Here is an 18,561-nt window from a genome sequence, read left to right as displayed (position 1 = left end):
GGGTTTCATGGTCAAGTTAGTGGGGATAGTGTTAGTAGTCGTCATAGTTAGTATATTAAATTTTGGTCTATAAATAGACTAATCTTTGTAGTTTATTTTCCATCAAATTAAGTGAGGAGTATTAATCAAATTCAAGTTTAATCTTCTTCATTCTTCTTTGTCTGTGCAAAACTATTTTTCCTTTATCATTCTGAAATTAAAGTTTTAATTTCCAGCATTTGGTATCAGATCTAGGAATATTTTGTGATTACTAACTGAATTGCAAAATGAACGGCTCAATCAAACCTAAGCTTTCGCGATTTTGTGAGAAGTTTTTTTTATCAATGGTGTATCCAAATGAAAGCATTATTTAGCTTCTAAGAAAGTTGGGAGGTTGTCGAATTTTGGTATGTAGAACCAGTTGATCTGGTAGCACATGAAACTCTCTTTGGTTCAAAAAGATAGTTTGAGAGAGAACAAAAAAGAAGGATAAGAAGACATTGCTCTTTCTCTATCAAGCTGTTGATGAGATTATTTTCGAGAAAACTTGAAAGCTGAAATAACTAATTAAAGAAGTGTGAGATTTGTTGCAAATATCTTGCAAGGGTTATCAGAAGGTAAAAACCGTAAGGTTGCAGAGTTTACAAGGTGAATTTGAATATCTTCATGTGATTAACTCCGGAAATACCTCTGATTATTTTTCTAGAGTTCAATCTATTGTTCACCAATTGCGGATTAACGATGAAAAATTAACTGGTCTACGTGTTATTGAGAAAATTATGAGATCATTAACATGTCGTTTTTACTATGTCGTTGCTGCAATTGAGGAAGGAAATGACCTCTCAACTATGTCATTTGAAGGTTTGTTTTTGGTCGCGTCTTTGGGGCATAAAGAAAAGTCTCTGGGGAATAAAGACTTTGGTCAACGAGATTTGACCTATGAGGCATTTTAATTTTGGATCCAAAATTAGATTTTTTTTGTTATCTACCCCCTAGTCTTCATCATGACTTTATCACTACTTTTCTATGCTCTCACGGTCTCTCTTTCTATGTCGCTCCCTCTCTCTCTCACTCTCTTTGTAGATCTGTATCACTCCCTCTCTCGGTAGATCTCTGTCTCTTTTGAAAGAAAGAGAAATAATTGAAGCTTATTTAGGTCAATAAAAACACAAACTTTGTTGTTCCTACTTATTTCAACGATTCTCAAAGACAAGCAACGAATGATGCTTGACGATAGTTGGATTAAACGTTTTAGGATCATTAATGAACCTACTGCCGCTGCTATTGCTTAGGGATTAGATAAAAAAACATCAACATCAGGTGAACAAAATATTTTGATCTTTGATATTGGTAGAGGAACTTGTTATTAAAGATTGAAGAAGGAATTTTGAACTCAAAGCTACAACTGGTTATACTAATCTATGTTGGAATTAAGAGAATATATTTTATATTTCTATATATCTTATATGTATCTATATATTATAATTCTGTAATTAGATTAGAAATATCTCTTATCTTATTTGCTTTAATTCTCTAACTATATTTATCTTGTAATTTAGTTATAAATGATTGTACATACAAGAGAAATAATATGAGAAATTATGAATTCAATTTGGTATCAGAGCAAAATCAATTGATTCATACCTCAGTTCTCACAACTCTCGTGTCGTTCCGACATTCTTCTTGTTTTTTTTTTCTTCAATCCAACAATGTCTTTGGCATAGTGGATCTTCATATCTAGTAGAAGAAAGTTACTATTTTTTCTCTGAATCTTTGTAATCAATCAGTATTTTCGGCTACATTCATCGATGTTGGGATATCAAGAAAAGTTTTGCAGATCGAGGTCTCTTACATCATAATTCTTCCGTTGACATGTGTATTGCTTCAAAGGTTTGTTCAAATCGACTTAATTATCATTATAATGTGATTTTGGATTTCTAACCTTCATCTATTATTCTCTCTATTTCTCTCTACAAATATCAAAAGAAAAGGATTTTTTTTCTTTCTCGTCACCAGCTATAACTTTCAATCAAGAGAATCCACAGGTTCAAAGCTCGAAATTCTTGGTATTTTTATTATTCATACTTTTGTGTATGAGTTCAGTATTGCAGTAATATTTTAAGTATTTTTTTCTCGTGTTTGGACTTGGAAGAAAGATGTCTTGTGATTCTCATGATAGTTTTGTTGCTCAATTAGATTATGTCGAACTTCAATCCCAAATTGATAAGTCACAATTGTGTTCGGGCATAACACATACTTCTATGCCAATGGATACTACTACGGTTGGTAACTATGTTGCTCTTCATGGTAAGTCAGACCACTGTACTTGGATTTTGGATTCAGGAGCCAATAATCATATGACTGGCAAGTTATCTACTCTTACTTCAGAGGTTATTCCCGTTAATCAGACGGTTAGTATTGCTGATGGAACCGCCATGCCTATTAGTAGTCAAGGAAATGCTCGTTTATCTTCCAATATTACCTAATTAAATTCAGTCTATTACGTCCCAAAATTTGCTTATAACTTTTTATCTGTAAGCTGTCTTACTAAAACACTAAATTGTGCAGTTATTTTTTTACCTAACTGTTGTGTTTTACAGCATCTAATTTCAAGGAAGATTCTTGGTAAAGGATATGAGCGTGATGGACTCTATTATTTTGGTGAGCCCTTGACTCCTAGGATTTCTCCATCTAGTCTGCAAGCTTCTGTTTTACCTGGTTCGAATTCGTCTCTTTGCTCTCTAAAATCTTTAGATCTGTGGCATGCACGTTTAGGGCATGCAAACTTTCAATATCTATGTTGGTTATTTCCTTCCCTTCATAAAGCTTGCAAAGACTTTAAGTTTAGTTGCGTAGTTTGCGAATTATCAAAACATACTCGTACCACGTATATCCCTCGCATGCTTCGTGCACCTAGGGCTTTTTATCTTATCCATTCTGATGTGTGGGGTCCTTCTCCTGTGTCAGCTATTTCGAAACATCGTTACTATGTCACATTTATTGACGATTACACTCGTTGCACATGGGTTTATTTGATGAAAACAAAGTCTGAAGTCTTCACCCATTTTACTAATTTTCTTCAATTGATAAAAACTCAATTTAATACAGTAGTTTGCAACATTAGATCTGATAACGGTGGGGAATACCTAACTAATGAGTTTCGATCTGAACTTAACAAAAAAGGTATTCTTCAACAACTTACATGCCCTTACACTCCTGAGCAGAATGGTGTAGCAGAAAGAAAAAACCGCCATATTATGTCTGTAGTACGTTGCCTTCTACGTGGTATGAGTGTCCTTAAGTATCTCTGGCATCTGGCAGTCCTCACAGCAGTTTATCTTATAAATCGAACACCAAGTAGAGTATTGAATGGCAAGACTCCTTTCCATATTCTCCAACCAGGTAGCACTTTATTTCCCATCTTACCTCGTGTTTTTGGATGTACGTGTTTCGTTCAGAATCGCAACCCTACCCGTACAAAACTTGATGACAAGGCTATTAAGTGTGTTTTCTTAGGATATTCCTCAATGTCTAAAGGATATAGGTGTTATGATCCCCTCACAAATCGTTTCTACCATTCTATGGATGTAACCTTTCTAGAACAGATTCCCTTTTTCACCGATACTCCTTCCTTGTCAGATCCTGTTAAGGAGATTTTCGTAGAGGACAATACTTTTCTTCCACGTCCAGTTACTATCCTTGATTCAAATGAATTGTCCTCTCCTCCTTCATCTAGTCAAATGGTGCCTCTTTCTCCTATTGTTAATCCATCACAGGTTTGCTCACGTCCTTCGCGCTCTAGCGATCCTTTGCCAGCTTCTTCCCCCCAATCAGGTAATTCTTTAACTCCTTCAGTTTCTGAACCTCCTCCACCCAGATATCCTACCCGGGAGCGACGTATGCCCTCTCGGTATCTACTTACATGCAACACTAATCATCCTATTTCTCAGTATCTGTCCTATCAGGGTATTTCATATCAATATCACTCTTTTCTCAGTCAGGTTGATTCAATTTCTATTCCTCGCTCTGTTCATGAGGTTCTTCAAAATCCTAAGTGGGTGGATGCTATGCAAGCTGAAATGAATGCCCTTCAACATAATCAGACATGGGAGTTGGTTAGTTTACCTACTGGAGAGAAAACAGTGGGATGTAAGTGGGTTTTCAGTGTGAAATATTTAAGTGATGGTACCATTGACAGATATAAAGCTCGTCTTGTCGCCAAAGGATTCACTCAGGTACCAGGAAAGGACTTTAATGCTACATTTTCCCCCCGTTGCCAAACTAACCACAATCCGTTTGTTGGTATCTCTTGCTGCTTCTAATTCATGGCCTCTTTATCAACTTGATGTCAAAAATGCATTTCTTAATGGCGATTTATCAGAAACCATATATATGGACCCTCCACCGGGATTTCGGGCTCAGGGGGAGTTGATGGGCCTAAAAATAGGTCTTTTCCCGCAAGTATACGGGGTCAAGTTATAGTATTTATAATAAGATCGAGTATCGTCCCAAGGGATAAGTAGGCAATTTCGGAAATTAACGGCGAGTTTAGCTCAATAATTAAAATGTCAAAAACTAACTTAGACTAAAACACACACACACCCCACTCATAAATTTGATTTGATTTGATATATAAGCAATAAGAAAACAAAAGAAACTATCTAAACTATCTAAGAGAGGGGAGAAGATATCTAAGGTTATAAAATCCACCACATAATTTCACTTTAGAAAACAAGCACTTAATTACTTAAATCTCTTTTGTATTTACTCGGGATCCAATATAATGAACTATTTGGATTCCGGATAATATTCTAGATGAAACAATTTTATAATTAAGAATGTATGATTGACTACCATATAAAACTAATTTCCTACACTATCATTCAAGATCTAAAAGGCATATCTCATCTAATAAATCAATAAAAGCATGAAATATCTAATTATAATACATGAATGACAATAAGGTTATAGAATCAACATGAAATGACAATCAATAGGCATTAAAGCACATCAAAGGATTTAATTAATCAAGAACAAGTATTATAAAGATCCAAAATGGGTTTCATTCACAACCTTAGATTGCTAAATTAACTATACATGGAATCTAGAATAACATTCATTGACATTGTAAAATAAATGAAAATACTAAGAAATTAATGGAAAGAAATCACCAAGAATGCTCAAATTCCATATCCCCATGTATCTCAAATTTGTCCAAGATTTGCTCCATTTATGCTCAAGAATGTTACTCCAAGAAATCCAAGTAGTAGCTATTTTATTGCCACTCAAATAAGAAAAAGAAAGGGAAAGAAGAAATTAGATCTAGAAAGTTGGAAAGAAGAGATGAAGAGGGTAAAGATGATAGAAGAATATGGAAGGAAGAAGAAGATGACTATTAATGGTAGAAAGAATAGTGGTAGAGAAGAAAGTAGTAGTATTAGTAGAGAAGATAGAAAAAGAATGGGAAAAATGGATTAGGTTGAAGAAAGAAATATGTAAGAGGAAGTATTAGAGAAGAAGGAGTATGGAGAAATTAGAAGGTTAGAAGTAGAAAGAAAATGTAGAGAATAGATGAAGGTGGTAGAGAAAGTAGAAGAAAAGAATGGGGGATTAGGGTTAGAAGATAGAAAGAGAAGTGGCTTAGAAATTAGATAAGGAAGCCATTTGAGAGGGTTGTTGAAGTCTAGGTTTTAATGGAGGAGGAAAAAGGTCTTATATAGTGTTAGGGTTTATTGAGGTTAAATGGTAGAAATGGGAGAATAGGAGGGTTATTTGTGGGATTTTAGGTTTAAAATATAAAAACTCCGGAGTACCCAGGCGGCTAGGGTTTCTCACTTTAAGAGAGAGAAATGGGAGGACACTTGTCTCGTTACAAGAGGGTAAGCCTATTAGCCGTTTTGGGGTTTTGAGGAAAAGCATCTATTGTGAATATGGGGGCGCCAAGTGTCGGCTATGGAATTAATGCATCAATCAGGTTCGTCCGTTACTTGTCTCCAAAGCTGGGAAATTGAAAGTTATTGTGTGAGCTGATCCACGGTATTATGTTGTACCACAAGCAGCATCCGTTCGATTAAAAGTGCACGGATGTGGACGGTTGTACGAGGACGGGACTACCGAATCTAACTTGCTCCGCGCTCCACTAAATCGAACACTTTAAGATCAGTTCTGGTGTTTCACGTAACACGGAGTTAAAGTGCTTCAGGCCTCCAGATTGCGACACATGTCCAACTGTTCCCGAACTTTACCCGAATATTGACCCAACTTTGACTTTGCCTAGTTTCCTCATCCGGACTCCGAATCGACTTCCGTTTTCTCCTACGGACTCGTCTCGGACTCTACTTTTCACCCATAAACTGACCTTGGCCAAATTTACCATAATACCCTTGTGTCCAAAAGACCAAAATACCCTTCATGCATCTTTTCCTCGTTTTTAACCGTTTTTCACACCTAACTCTCCAAAAGACACCTAATCAAGAAAACCAACCAATTTATTATAATAAAGACTCAAAACGAACTAACTCGACTAAATTAAACGACTTAGATGGGACATTTTCATGACCCATCAAACATCCCCAAACTTAGATTTTGCTAGTCCTCGAGCAAAACAAAATAAAAGAAAAACCTAACTCACTTTCGGAGGAATCCCGGTTGCATTTAGCATATGCAACAAGCCGTTAAACCCCTAGGTTGCCCTAGTGGACGAGTGTGGTCTGAGGGTTTCTATAGATGATACCCACAAACATCATGGTTTCAAATACACAAGGGTCCAAAATCCAAATCGTAGATAAGCATGATTGATATAGTAAAGGGTTTAAGCATGAAAAAACATAATGAATCAAGTAAACAAGTTCATGTGAAAGCTAAAGACCCCTTCACTAATGATCTTACCCTAAAATGCAAGTGTCATACCATAATAAGCACATCTATGTTCCGAAGTCACAAAACCTTGATTCCCAAGTTTGTACATTTCGCCTCGACTTCGACCTCACGGACATACACTCCAAAAATGAAATCACTCAAGAATGGTTCGCTCGTATGTGTGAGTGTGATCACTTAAATAGGACTCAACACATAAAAAGGGGTGAGGACAACATTTTGGAACGAATGATCTTCGAAAAGGAATTAGCCACTATATAGAGTGGGGAAGCTCACTCGCCCTTCTCACCCATTCTACCCTATTAAGATGCCTTCTAAAGGTTAGCGGATACAATAGATGATGTGATGGTAGTGGATTCCCGAGAATTTCGACCTCTTCATTATGGTAGAATCTCTTAAGCATCTCAACATTTGTTTCTTGCTTCGAATACTTATTCATGAACAAAAACACCAACACATATATACAATCACATCACTCACACAAAAGAGCTAACACATGCTCACAAAAATCACTTTATTTCACTATTTTTCTTTCTTCTTTCTTTTTTCTTTTTTTCATATCACTTTTTTTTTCTTTTTTTTTTTTTCTCTCTTTTTTTTTTTTTTTTCATAACACAAATACAAACAACTAAAACAAAATACAACACACACAACTCTATTCTTGCAATCAACTTTTCATTTCATACTTGCTTTTGACATTCTTCATTCTTTTATCTCATGTCTTCATTCTCGGGATATAAGATGATGGATGGTGATGGAGTACCCGCTTTCCTCTAGTTGGCATTCTCATTGGGTTTCATGGACTACAAGGGCAAGGTTAATTCGCTATCCTAATGTCACTCCTAGTGGCTAAGGAAATTGAGCACACGAGATCAAATGAGCTCTTTTATAAGTTACGAGGTTGAGTAGCTCTTCATTCTACTCGGAGTTAGCGCGGAAGAGTACACTCGAATGGCAATTTAGGCTTTGAGCTCTCACATGGGTTAAGTCTCCACTAATGACTACTTTAGGTCTCTTAGAAATGTTTCTTCTTCACTAAGATGTAACTCACATGGCACAACACAAACACTAAAAGACTCGACTTTCATGCAAAGGCCATTAGCAATCACAAAACTCATCAACTCGACACATATGCATCAAAATTCTTAAAACTATCACTAGAATCACATGCAAATCTACTCAAAATGTTCAAAATTTTCAATTTTTGGCTAATTTGAACCCTTTTGTCTTTGAACCCATGGTCATGCATCGGTTATGGTCATATCCCGCATCCCCAAACTTAAAACTAACATTGTCCTCAATGTTCTAAGCATATACTCACCAAAAGATAAAGAGGCTCGTCAATCTAAAGAGAAGAGTGGAGAGATATTACCATAACCGAAGGAGATAAAAGATGATACTACCAAGGCTCATGTATAACGAGGTTCCAAGTTGATGCCAAGCTCGCGCCATCCCCAAACTTGGAACAAACCACGCCTTAGAAGTAAAACATATAAGAATTGCTCCTAAAATATCAACAAATATCATGAGAATGAAGCACATAAAACATATGACCATATAAAAATCTACCACTAACGCGGGTATACACGATTGCATTGAGCTATGCAATTAGCCTTTAATTCTCTTGATTTCACACAAGAACACGAGTTATGTCTCGTGGAGGGTTTCCAGAGATGTTACCCACAAACATCAAGGCCCATCTCAGTCGGCCTAACGATCGTACAAGAAAAGACGGAAGATTTGGGGGTCAACCCAAAGAAAGCTATATGCAGGTGCTAATCGTCTCAAAAAAAGATAAAGAATACGAAGTGCACATGAGACGATAAAAGAAAACAAGCCATCCCCAAACTTAGTGGGTGCACAGTCCACTAAGTAGGTATAAATAGAAGGAACGACAACAAAGAAATCATCAAAAGGATCGACATACATGTGAAGAGTCAAAATGTCAGTCGAAGGCAAAAAATCATCTGGAAGCTTAGTGGACAGAATATCCACTATGTCCATAGACGTCTTTGGAAAGACGTCTGAAATGTCCCAAAAGGGATCAACAACCGAGTTTGAGATCATGTGGAAAGTCGAACTAGACTCTAAGGGTAAGGCAGTATGCTCGGGGACCAAGTCAAGGTCCATGGTTTCCTTAGGTAAATAGTCTGACAAACTATCCAACATGTCTATAACTACTACGTCATCAATATCCTCAAAGACATCTGGGGCCTCGCAGTCAGTTATAATATCAGGCCTTCCTAGCATTGCATCTAAGACTGACTCCTTACAAGTGTCAAAAATTGGATAGTTCGGAATCGTGTCATCCTCAAACTTGCTCGTAGAGCCATCACCCTGAACATCAACGTCTGATGTAGTCCTATCATGGTGAGACGCCAAATGGTGAGGAAACGAGACAACAAGGTTATCAGTTTGTTCAAGCTCTTGGGCCCTCTCAGTTGATTCGTCGACATTTAACTTAGTACTAGGGTATGACGTATTACCCTCGCCATCGGACCTAGTACCCTCTTGAGTTTGGGGTGGTGAAACCCCTTCCTCGTCGGCTAATAACTGTGATGTAATCATCTGTACTTGATGATTTAGAGACTCAAACTTCTGATGTAACTCTTGTTGCATTTGAGCCTGCGTCTGTTCAAATCGATCTTGAGTCTCTTTAAGTTGTAACATCATTTCAGTCAAACGACTCACAGACTCTAATTGAGAACTATCTTCAAGAGTCTCTTCATGATAAGGCTCACAAGTGTAATTAAATGAAGATTCTTGATAATAACTCCCACCGTACATACTAGGATCATACCTGCCTCTAAAATCATTGGTCTCAGAATAATGTGGACTATAAGGTCTCTCATACATATTTAGTGTCGGACCATATCCATCACTAATTTGACCATCTCTACACATCCATCGGTATTCTCCTAGGGTCATACGAGATCGGTCAGGCTCAAATGGTCTATTCCCCTCACTAATCGAAGCATCCCTACACATCCTTTGGTATTCACCTAATGTCATATCAGGTCGGTTAGTGCGGGGAATCCTCGAAATAAGCTCATCATCATCATCAAATGGCCAACCGTTATAAGAACGGACCATGATCTCACAATGCTCAAGGAACTAACAAACAAGCTATCAATGCAAATCAAAACTCATCCAACCAATCACACACAAGTAAGAAAGAAAGAGATAGAATACGATACTAGCGGATGCTCCTCTCGTTTCGTTCTTTCTTCCGATTCCTTTCTGATTCTTTTGTTCCCCTTCGCTCCTATGTTCCCGTTTTTGGGCTTTTCCCTTAAAGTGGTACCTAAAAAAAAAGAATAGATAAGAAACTACGAAAATAAAGAAAGAAAACGTCTAAGTTAACAAATAACACTAAACCAAAGAACAAAACAAGCAAACAATATCCTAACTACTAAACCTACCCCCGGCAGCGGCGCCAAAAACTTGATGGGCCTAAAAATAGGTCTTTTCCCGCAAGTATACGGGGTCAAGTTATAGTATTTATAATAAGATCGAGTATCGTCCCAAGGGATAAGTAGGCAATTTCGGAAATTAACGGCGAGTTTAGCTCAATAATTAAAATGTCAAAAACTAACTTAGACTAAAACACACACACACCCCACTCATAAATTTGATTTGATTTGATATATAAGCAATAAGAAAACAAAAGAAACTATCTAAACTATCTAAGAGAGGGGAGAAGATATCTAAGGTTATAAAATCCACCACATAATTTCACTTTAGAAAACAAGCACTTAATTACTTAAATCTCTTTTGTATTTACTCGGGATCCAATATAATGAACTATTTGGATTCCGGATAATATTCTAGATGAAACAATTTTATAATTAAGAATGTATGATTGACTACCATATAAAACTAATTTCCTACACTATCATTCAAGATCTAAAAGGCATATCTCATCTAATAAATCAATAAAAGCATGAAATATCTAATTATAATACATGAATGACAATAAGGTTATAGAATCAACATGAAATGACAATCAATAGGCATTAAAGCACATCAAAGGATTTAATTAATCAAGAACAAGTATTATAAAGATCCAAAATGGGTTTCATTCACAACCTTAGATTGCTAAATTAACTATACATGGAATCTAGAATAACATTCATTGACATTGTAAAATAAATGAAAATACTAAGAAATTAATGGAAAGAAATCACCAAGAATGCTCAAATTCCATATCCCCATGTATCTCAAATTTGTCCAAGATTTGCTCCATTTATGCTCAAGAATGTTACTCCAAGAAATCCAAGTAGTAGCTATTTTATTGCCACTCAAATAAGAAAAAGAAAGGGAAAGAAGAAATTAGATCTAGAAAGTTGGAAAGAAGAGATGAAGAGGGTAAAGATGATAGAAGAATATGGAAGGAAGAAGAAGATGACTATTAATGGTAGAAAGAATAGTGGTAGAGAAGAAAGTAGTAGTATTAGTAGAGAAGATAGAAAAAGAATGGGAAAAATGGATTAGGTTGAAGAAAGAAATATGTAAGAGGAAGTATTAGAGAAGAAGGAGTATGGAGAAATTAGAAGGTTAGAAGTAGAAAGAAAATGTAGAGAATAGATGAAGGTGGTAGAGAAAGTAGAAGAAAAGAATGGGGGATTAGGGTTAGAAGATAGAAAGAGAAGTGGCTTAGAAATTAGATAAGGAAGCCATTTGAGAGGGTTGTTGAAGTCTAGGTTTTAATGGAGGAGGAAAAAGGTCTTATATAGTGTTAGGGTTTATTGAGGTTAAATGGTAGAAATGGGAGAATAGGAGGGTTATTTGTGGGATTTTAGGTTTAAAATATAAAAACTCCGGAGTACCCAGGCGGCTAGGGTTTCTCACTTTAAGAGAGAGAAATGGGAGGACACTTGTCTCGTTACAAGAGGGTAAGCCTATTAGCCGTTTTGGGGTTTTGAGGAAAAGCATCTATTGTGAATATGGGGGCGCCAAGTGTCGGCTATGGAATTAATGCATCAATCAGGTTCGTCCGTTACTTGTCTCCAAAGCTGGGAAATTGAAAGTTATTGTGTGAGCTGATCCACGGTATTATGTTGTACCACAAGCAGCATCCGTTCGATTAAAAGTGCACGGATGTGGACGGTTGTACAAGGACGGGACTACCGAATCTAACTTGCTCCGCGCTCCACTAAATCGAACACTTTAAGATCAGTTCTGGTGTTTCACGTAACACGGAGTTAAAGTGCTTCAGGCCTCCAGATTGCGACACATGTCCAACTGTTCCCGAACTTTACCCGAATATTGACCCAACTTTGACTTTGCCTAGTTTCCTCATCCGGACTCCGAATCGACTTCCGTTTTCTCCTACGGACTCGTCTCGGACTCTACTTTTCACCCATAAACTGACCTTGGCCAAATTTACCATAATACCCTTGTGTCCAAAAGACCAAAATACCCTTCATGCATCTTTTCCTCGTTTTTAACCGTTTTTCACACCTAACTCTCCAAAAGACACCTAATCAAGAAAACCAACCAATTTATTATAATAAAGACTCAAAACGAACTAACTCGACTAAATTAAACGACTTAGATGGGACATTTTCATGACCCATCAAACATCCCCAAACTTAGATTTTGCTAGTCCTCGAGCAAAACAAAATAAAAGAAAAACCTAACTCACTTTCGGAGGAATCCCGGTTGCATTTAGCATATGCAACAAGCCGTTAAACCCCTAGGTTGCCCTAGTGGACGAGTGTGGTCTGAGGGTTTCTATAGATGATACCCACAAACATCATGGTTTCAAATACACAAGGGTCCAAAATCCAAATCGTAGATAAGCATGATTGATATAGTAAAGGGTTTAAGCATGAAAAAACATAATGAATCAAGTAAACAAGTTCATGTGAAAGCTAAAGACCCCTTCACTAATGATCTTACCCTAAAATGCAAGTGTCATACCATAATAAGCACATCTATGTTCCGAAGTCACAAAACCTTGATTCCCAAGTTTGTACATTTCGCCTCGACTTCGACCTCACGGACATACACTCCAAAAATGAAATCACTCAAGAATGGTTCGCTCGTATGTGTGAGTGTGATCACTTAAATAGGACTCAACACATAAAAAGGGGTGAGGACAACATTTTGGAACGAATGATCTTCGAAAAGGAATTAGCCACTATATAGAGTGGGGAAGCTCACTCGCCCTTCTCACCCATTCTACCCTATTAAGATGCCTTCTAAAGGTTAGCGGATACAATAGATGATGTGATGGTAGTGGATTCCCGAGAATTTCGACCTCTTCATTATGGTAGAATCTCTTAAGCATCTCAACATTTGTTTCTTGCTTCGAATACTTATTCATGAACAAAAACACCAACACATATATACAATCACATCACTCACACAAAAGAGCTAACACATGCTCACAAAAATCACTTTATTTCACTATTTTTCTTTCTTCTTTCTTTTTTCTTTTTTTCATATCACTTTTTTTTTCTTTTTTTTTTTTTCTCTCTTTTTTTTTTTTTTTTCATAACACAAATACAAACAACTAAAACAAAATACAACACACACAACTCTATTCTTGCAATCAACTTTTCATTTCATACTTGCTTTTGACATTCTTCATTCTTTTATCTCATGTCTTCATTCTCGGGATATAAGATGATGGATGGTGATGGAGTACCCGCTTTCCTCTAGTTGGCATTCTCATTGGGTTTCATGGACTACAAGGGCAAGGTTAATTCGCTATCCTAATGTCACTCCTAGTGGCTAAGGAAATTGAGCACACGAGATCAAATGAGCTCTTTTATAAGTTACGAGGTTGAGTAGCTCTTCATTCTACTCGGAGTTAGCGCGGAAGAGTACACTCGAATGGCAATTTAGGCTTTGAGCTCTCACATGGGTTAAGTCTCCACTAATGACTACTTTAGGTCTCTTAGAAATGTTTCTTCTTCACTAAGATGTAACTCACATGGCACAACACAAACACTAAAAGACTCGACTTTCATGCAAAGGCCATTAGCAATCACAAAACTCATCAACTCGACACATATGCATCAAAATTCTTAAAACTATCACTAGAATCACATGCAAATCTACTCAAAATGTTCAAAATTTTCAATTTTTGGCTAATTTGAACCCTTTTGTCTTTGAACCCATGGTCATGCATCGGTTATGGTCATATCCCGCATCCCCAAACTTAAAACTAACATTGTCCTCAATGTTCTAAGCATATACTCACCAAAAGATAAAGAGGCTCGTCAATCTAAAGAGAAGAGTGGAGAGATATTACCATAACCGAAGGAGATAAAAGATGATACTACCAAGGCTCATGTATAACGAGGTTCCAAGTTGATGCCAAGCTCGCGCCATCCCCAAACTTGGAACAAACCACGCCTTAGAAGTAAAACATATAAGAATTGCTCCTAAAATATCAACAAATATCATGAGAATGAAGCACATAAAACATATGACCATATAAAAATCTACCACTAACGCGGGTATACACGATTGCATTGAGCTATGCAATTAGCCTTTAATTCTCTTGATTTCACACAAGAACACGAGTTATGTCTCGTGGAGGGTTTCCAGAGATGTTACCCACAAACATCAAGGCCCATCTCAGTCGGCCTAACGATCGTACAAGAAAAGACGGAAGATTTGGGGGTCAACCCAAAGAAAGCTATATGCAGGTGCTAATCGTCTCAAAAAAAGATAAAGAATACGAAGTGCACATGAGACGATAAAAGAAAACAAGCCATCCCCAAACTTAGTGGGTGCACAGTCCACTAAGTAGGTATAAATAGAAGGAACGACAACAAAGAAATCATCAAAAGGATCGACATACATGTGAAGAGTCAAAATGTCAGTCGAAGGCAAAAAATCATCTGGAAGCTTAGTGGACAGAATATCCACTATGTCCATAGACGTCTTTGGAAAGACGTCTGAAATGTCCCAAAAGGGATCAACAACCGAGTTTGAGATCATGTGGAAAGTCGAACTAGACTCTAAGGGTAAGGCAGTATGCTCGGGGACCAAGTCAAGGTCCATGGTTTCCTTAGGTAAATAGTCTGACAAACTATCCAACATGTCTATAACTACTACGTCATCAATATCCTCAAAGACATCTGGGGCCTCGCAGTCAGTTATAATATCAGGCCTTCCTAGCATTGCATCTAAGACTGACTCCTTACAAGTGTCAAAAATTGGATAGTTCGGAATCGTGTCATCCTCAAACTTGCTCGTAGAGCCATCACCCTGAACATCAACGTCTGATGTAGTCCTATCATGGTGAGACGCCAAATGGTGAGGAAACGAGACAACAAGGTTATCAGTTTGTTCAAGCTCTTGGGCCCTCTCAGTTGATTCGTCGACATTTAACTTAGTACTAGGGTATGACGTATTACCCTCGCCATCGGACCTAGTACCCTCTTGAGTTTGGGGTGGTGAAACCCCTTCCTCGTCGGCTAATAACTGTGATGTAATCATCTGTACTTGATGATTTAGAGACTCAAACTTCTGATGTAACTCTTGTTGCATTTGAGCCTGCGTCTGTTCAAATCGATCTTGAGTCTCTTTAAGTTGTAACATCATTTCAGTCAAACGACTCACAGACTCTAATTGAGAACTATCTTCAAGAGTCTCTTCATGATAAGGCTCACAAGTGTAATTAAATGAAGATTCTTGATAATAACTCCCACCGTACATACTAGGATCATACCTGCCTCTAAAATCATTGGTCTCAGAATAATGTGGACTATAAGGTCTCTCATACATATTTAGTGTCGGACCATATCCATCACTAATTTGACCATCTCTACACATCCATCGGTATTCTCCTAGGGTCATACGAGATCGGTCAGGCTCAAATGGTCTATTCCCCTCACTAATCGAAGCATCCCTACACATCCTTTGGTATTCACCTAATGTCATATCAGGTCGGTTAGTGCGGGGAATCCTCGAAATAAGCTCATCATCATCATCAAATGGCCAACCGTTATAAGAACGGACCATGATCTCACAATGCTCAAGGAACTAACAAACAAGCTATCAATGCAAATCAAAACTCATCCAACCAATCACACACAAGTAAGAAAGAAAGAGATAGAATACGATACTAGCGGATGCTCCTCTCGTTTCGTTCTTTCTTCCGATTCCTTTCTGATTCTTTTGTTCCCCTTCGCTCCTATGTTCCCGTTTTTGGGCTTTTCCCTTAAAGTGGTACCTAAAAAAAAAGAATAGATAAGAAACTACGAAAATAAAGAAAGAAAACGTCTAAGTTAACAAATAACACTAAACCAAAGAACAAAACAAGCAAACAATATCCTAACTACTAAACCTACCCCCGGCAGCGGCGCCAAAAACTTGATGGGCCTAAAAATAGGTCTTTTCCCGCAAGTATACGGGGTCAAGTTATAGTATTTATAATAAGATCGAGTATCGTCCCAAGGGATAAGTAGGCAATTTCGGAAATTAACGGCGAGTTTAGCTCAATAATTAAAATGTCAAAAACTAACTTAGACTAAAACACACACACACCCCACTCATAAATTTGATTTGATTTGATATATAAGCAATAAGAAAACAAAAGAAACTATCTAAACTATCTAAGAGAGGGGAGAAGATATCTAAGGTTATAAAATCCACCACATAATTTCACTTTAGAAAACAAGCACTTAATTACTTAAATCTCTTTTGTATTTACTCGGGATCCAATATAATGAACTATTTGGATTCCGGATAATATTCTAGATGAAACAATTTTATAATTAAGAATGTATGATTGACTACCATATAAAACTAATTTCCTACACTATCATTCAAGATCTAAAAGGCATATCTCATCTAATAAATCAATAAAAGCATGAAATATCTAATTATAATACATGAATGACAATAAGGTTATAGAATCAACATGAAATGACAATCAATAGGCATTAAAGCACATCAAAGGATTTAATTAATCAAGAACAAGTATTATAAAGATCCAAAATGGGTTTCATTCACAACCTTAGATTGCTAAATTAACTATACATGGAATCTAGAATAACATTCATTGACATTGTAAAATAAATGAAAATACTAAGAAATTAATGGAAAGAAATCACCAAGAATGCTCAAATTCCATATCCCCATGTATCTCAAATTTGTCCAAGATTTGCTCCATTTATGCTCAAGAATGTTACTCCAAGAAATCCAAGTAGTAGCTATTTTATTGCCACTCAAATAAGAAAAAGAAAGGGAAAGAAGAAATTAGATCTAGAAAGTTGGAAAGAAGAGATGAAGAGGGTAAAGATGATAGAAGAATATGGAAGGAAGAAGAAGATGACTATTAATGGTAGAAAGAATAGTGGTAGAGAAGAAAGTAGTAGTATTAGTAGAGAAGATAGAAAAAGAATGGGAAAAATGGATTAGGTTGAAGAAAGAAATATGTAAGAGGAAGTATTAGAGAAGAAGGAGTATGGAGAAATTAGAAGGTTAGAAGTAGAAAGAAAATGTAGAGAATAGATGAAGGTGGTAGAGAAAGTAGAAGAAAAGAATGGGGGATTAGGGTTAGAAGATAGAAAGAGAAGTGGCTTAGAAATTAGATAAGGAAGCCATTTGAGAGGGTTGTTGAAGTCTAGGTTTTAATGGAGGAGGAAAAAGGTCTTATATAGTGTTAGGGTTTATTGAGGTTAAATGGTAGAAATGGGAGAATAGGAGGGTTATTTGTGGGATTTTAGGTTTAAAATATAAAAACCCCGGAGTACCCAGGCGGCTAGGGTTTCTCACTTTAAGAGAGAGAAATGGGAGGACACTTGTCTCGTTACAAGAGGGTAAGCCTATTAGCCGTTTTGGGGTTTTGAGGAAAAGCATCTATTGTGAATATGGGGGCGCCAAGTGTCGGCTATGGAATTAATGCATCAATCAGGTTCGTCCGTTACTTGTCTCCAAAGCTGGGAAATTGAAAGTTATTGTGTGAGCTGATCCACGGTATTATGTTGTACCACAAGCAGCATCCGTTCGATTAAAAGTGCACGGATGTGGACGGTTGTACGAGGACGGGGCTACCGAATCTAACTTGCTCCGCGCTCCACTAAATCGAACACTTTAAGATCAGTTCTGGTGTTTCACGTACCACGGAGTTAAAGTGCTTCAGGCCTCCAGATTGCGACACATGTCCAACTGTTCCCGAACTTTACCCGAATATTGACCCAACTTTGACTTTGCCTAGTTTCCTCATCCGGACTCCGAATCGACTTCCGTTTTCTCCTACGGACTCGTCTCGGACTCTACTTTTCACCCATAAACTGACCTTGGCCAAATTTACCATAATACCCTTGTGTCCAAAAGACCAAAATACCCTTCATGCATCTTTTCCTCGTTTTTAACCGTTTTTCACACCTAACTCTCCAAAAGACACCTAATCAAGAAAACCAACCAATTTATTATAATAAAGACTCAAAACGAACTAACTCGACTAAATTAAACGACTTAGATGGGACATTTTCATGACCCATCAGGAGTATTCAGGGAAAGTTTGTCGCCTTCGCAAATCCCTATATGGTCTTAAGCAATCTCCTAGAGCATGGTTTAGTCGTTTTAGTGATGTGGTCAAATCTTTCGGATTTTCGCAGTGTCACTCAGATCACACATATTTTATTCGTTGTTTTCAGGGTCATTGTATTATTCTCTCAGTTTATGTTGATGACATAATCATTACTGGAGATGACCCATCTGGCATCGTTCAAGTAA

The 18,561-nt window shown here is 37.2% G+C and overlaps 2 protein-coding genes and 1 long non-coding RNA gene across 5 annotated transcripts; 1 reads left to right on the top strand and 2 right to left on the bottom strand.

Moving 5' to 3' along the window:
* Positions 1-7,285: 7,285 nt before the first annotated feature.
* LOC147537546 (uncharacterized) lies at positions 7,286-11,438 on the bottom strand. 2 transcript variants are annotated; one of them, XM_086642306.1, is made up of 3 exons: positions 11,043-11,438; positions 9,858-10,159; positions 7,286-9,773 (listed from the first exon to the last, which is right to left on the bottom strand). In XM_086642306.1, the coding sequence occupies exons 2-3, from the start codon at positions 9,946-9,948 to the stop codon at positions 8,566-8,568; spliced, it is 1,299 nt and encodes a 432-aa protein (XP_086498432.1). In that variant the 5' UTR covers positions 9,949-10,159; positions 11,043-11,438; the 3' UTR covers positions 7,286-8,565. The 2 variants fall into 2 exon arrangements, with proteins under 2 accessions (XP_086498432.1, XP_086498431.1); XM_086642305.1 differs by having other exon boundaries at positions 9,858-11,077.
* A 1,834-nt stretch (positions 11,439-13,272) lies between these two features.
* On the top strand, positions 13,273-17,448 carry LOC147537544 (uncharacterized). The gene is made up of 2 exons (XR_015225767.1): positions 13,273-17,268; positions 17,348-17,448. It is a non-coding gene; the product is annotated as an uncharacterized LOC147537544 (long non-coding RNA).
* Positions 13,949-17,330, bottom strand: LOC147537545 (uncharacterized). 2 transcript variants are annotated; one of them, XM_086642308.1, is made up of 3 exons: positions 16,935-17,330; positions 15,750-16,051; positions 13,949-15,665 (listed from the first exon to the last, which is right to left on the bottom strand). In XM_086642308.1, the coding sequence occupies exons 2-3, from the start codon at positions 15,838-15,840 to the stop codon at positions 14,458-14,460; spliced, it is 1,299 nt and encodes a 432-aa protein (XP_086498434.1). In that variant the 5' UTR covers positions 15,841-16,051; positions 16,935-17,330; the 3' UTR covers positions 13,949-14,457. The 2 variants fall into 2 exon arrangements, with proteins under 2 accessions (XP_086498434.1, XP_086498433.1); XM_086642307.1 differs by having other exon boundaries at positions 15,750-16,969.
* Positions 17,449-18,561: the final 1,113 nt, after the last annotated feature.

Source organism: Eschscholzia californica, unplaced genomic scaffold (genome assembly GCF_041429995.1).
Source record: "Eschscholzia californica isolate CP2 unplaced genomic scaffold, dmEscCali1.0.p SCAF_5, whole genome shotgun sequence".
In the NCBI taxonomy this organism is placed as follows: domain Eukaryota; kingdom Viridiplantae; phylum Streptophyta; class Magnoliopsida; order Ranunculales; family Papaveraceae; genus Eschscholzia; species Eschscholzia californica.
Note: the sequence above shows the minus strand (reverse complement) of the source record. Positions and strands in the feature narration are given on the sequence as shown.

Bases quoted from the DNA above. Each gene is read 5' to 3' on its own strand.
- LOC147537546 (XM_086642306.1), bottom strand. From the start codon at position 9,948: ATGGTCCGTTCTTATAACGGTTGGCCATTTGATGATGATGATGAGCTT. The intron at 9,774-9,857 runs GTGAATACCAAA...GTATGACCCTAG, and splicing joins CCGACCTGATATGACATTAG to GAGAATACCGATGGATGTGT.
- LOC147537545 (XM_086642308.1), bottom strand. From the start codon at position 15,840: ATGGTCCGTTCTTATAACGGTTGGCCATTTGATGATGATGATGAGCTT. The intron at 15,666-15,749 runs GTGAATACCAAA...GTATGACCCTAG, and splicing joins CCGACCTGATATGACATTAG to GAGAATACCGATGGATGTGT.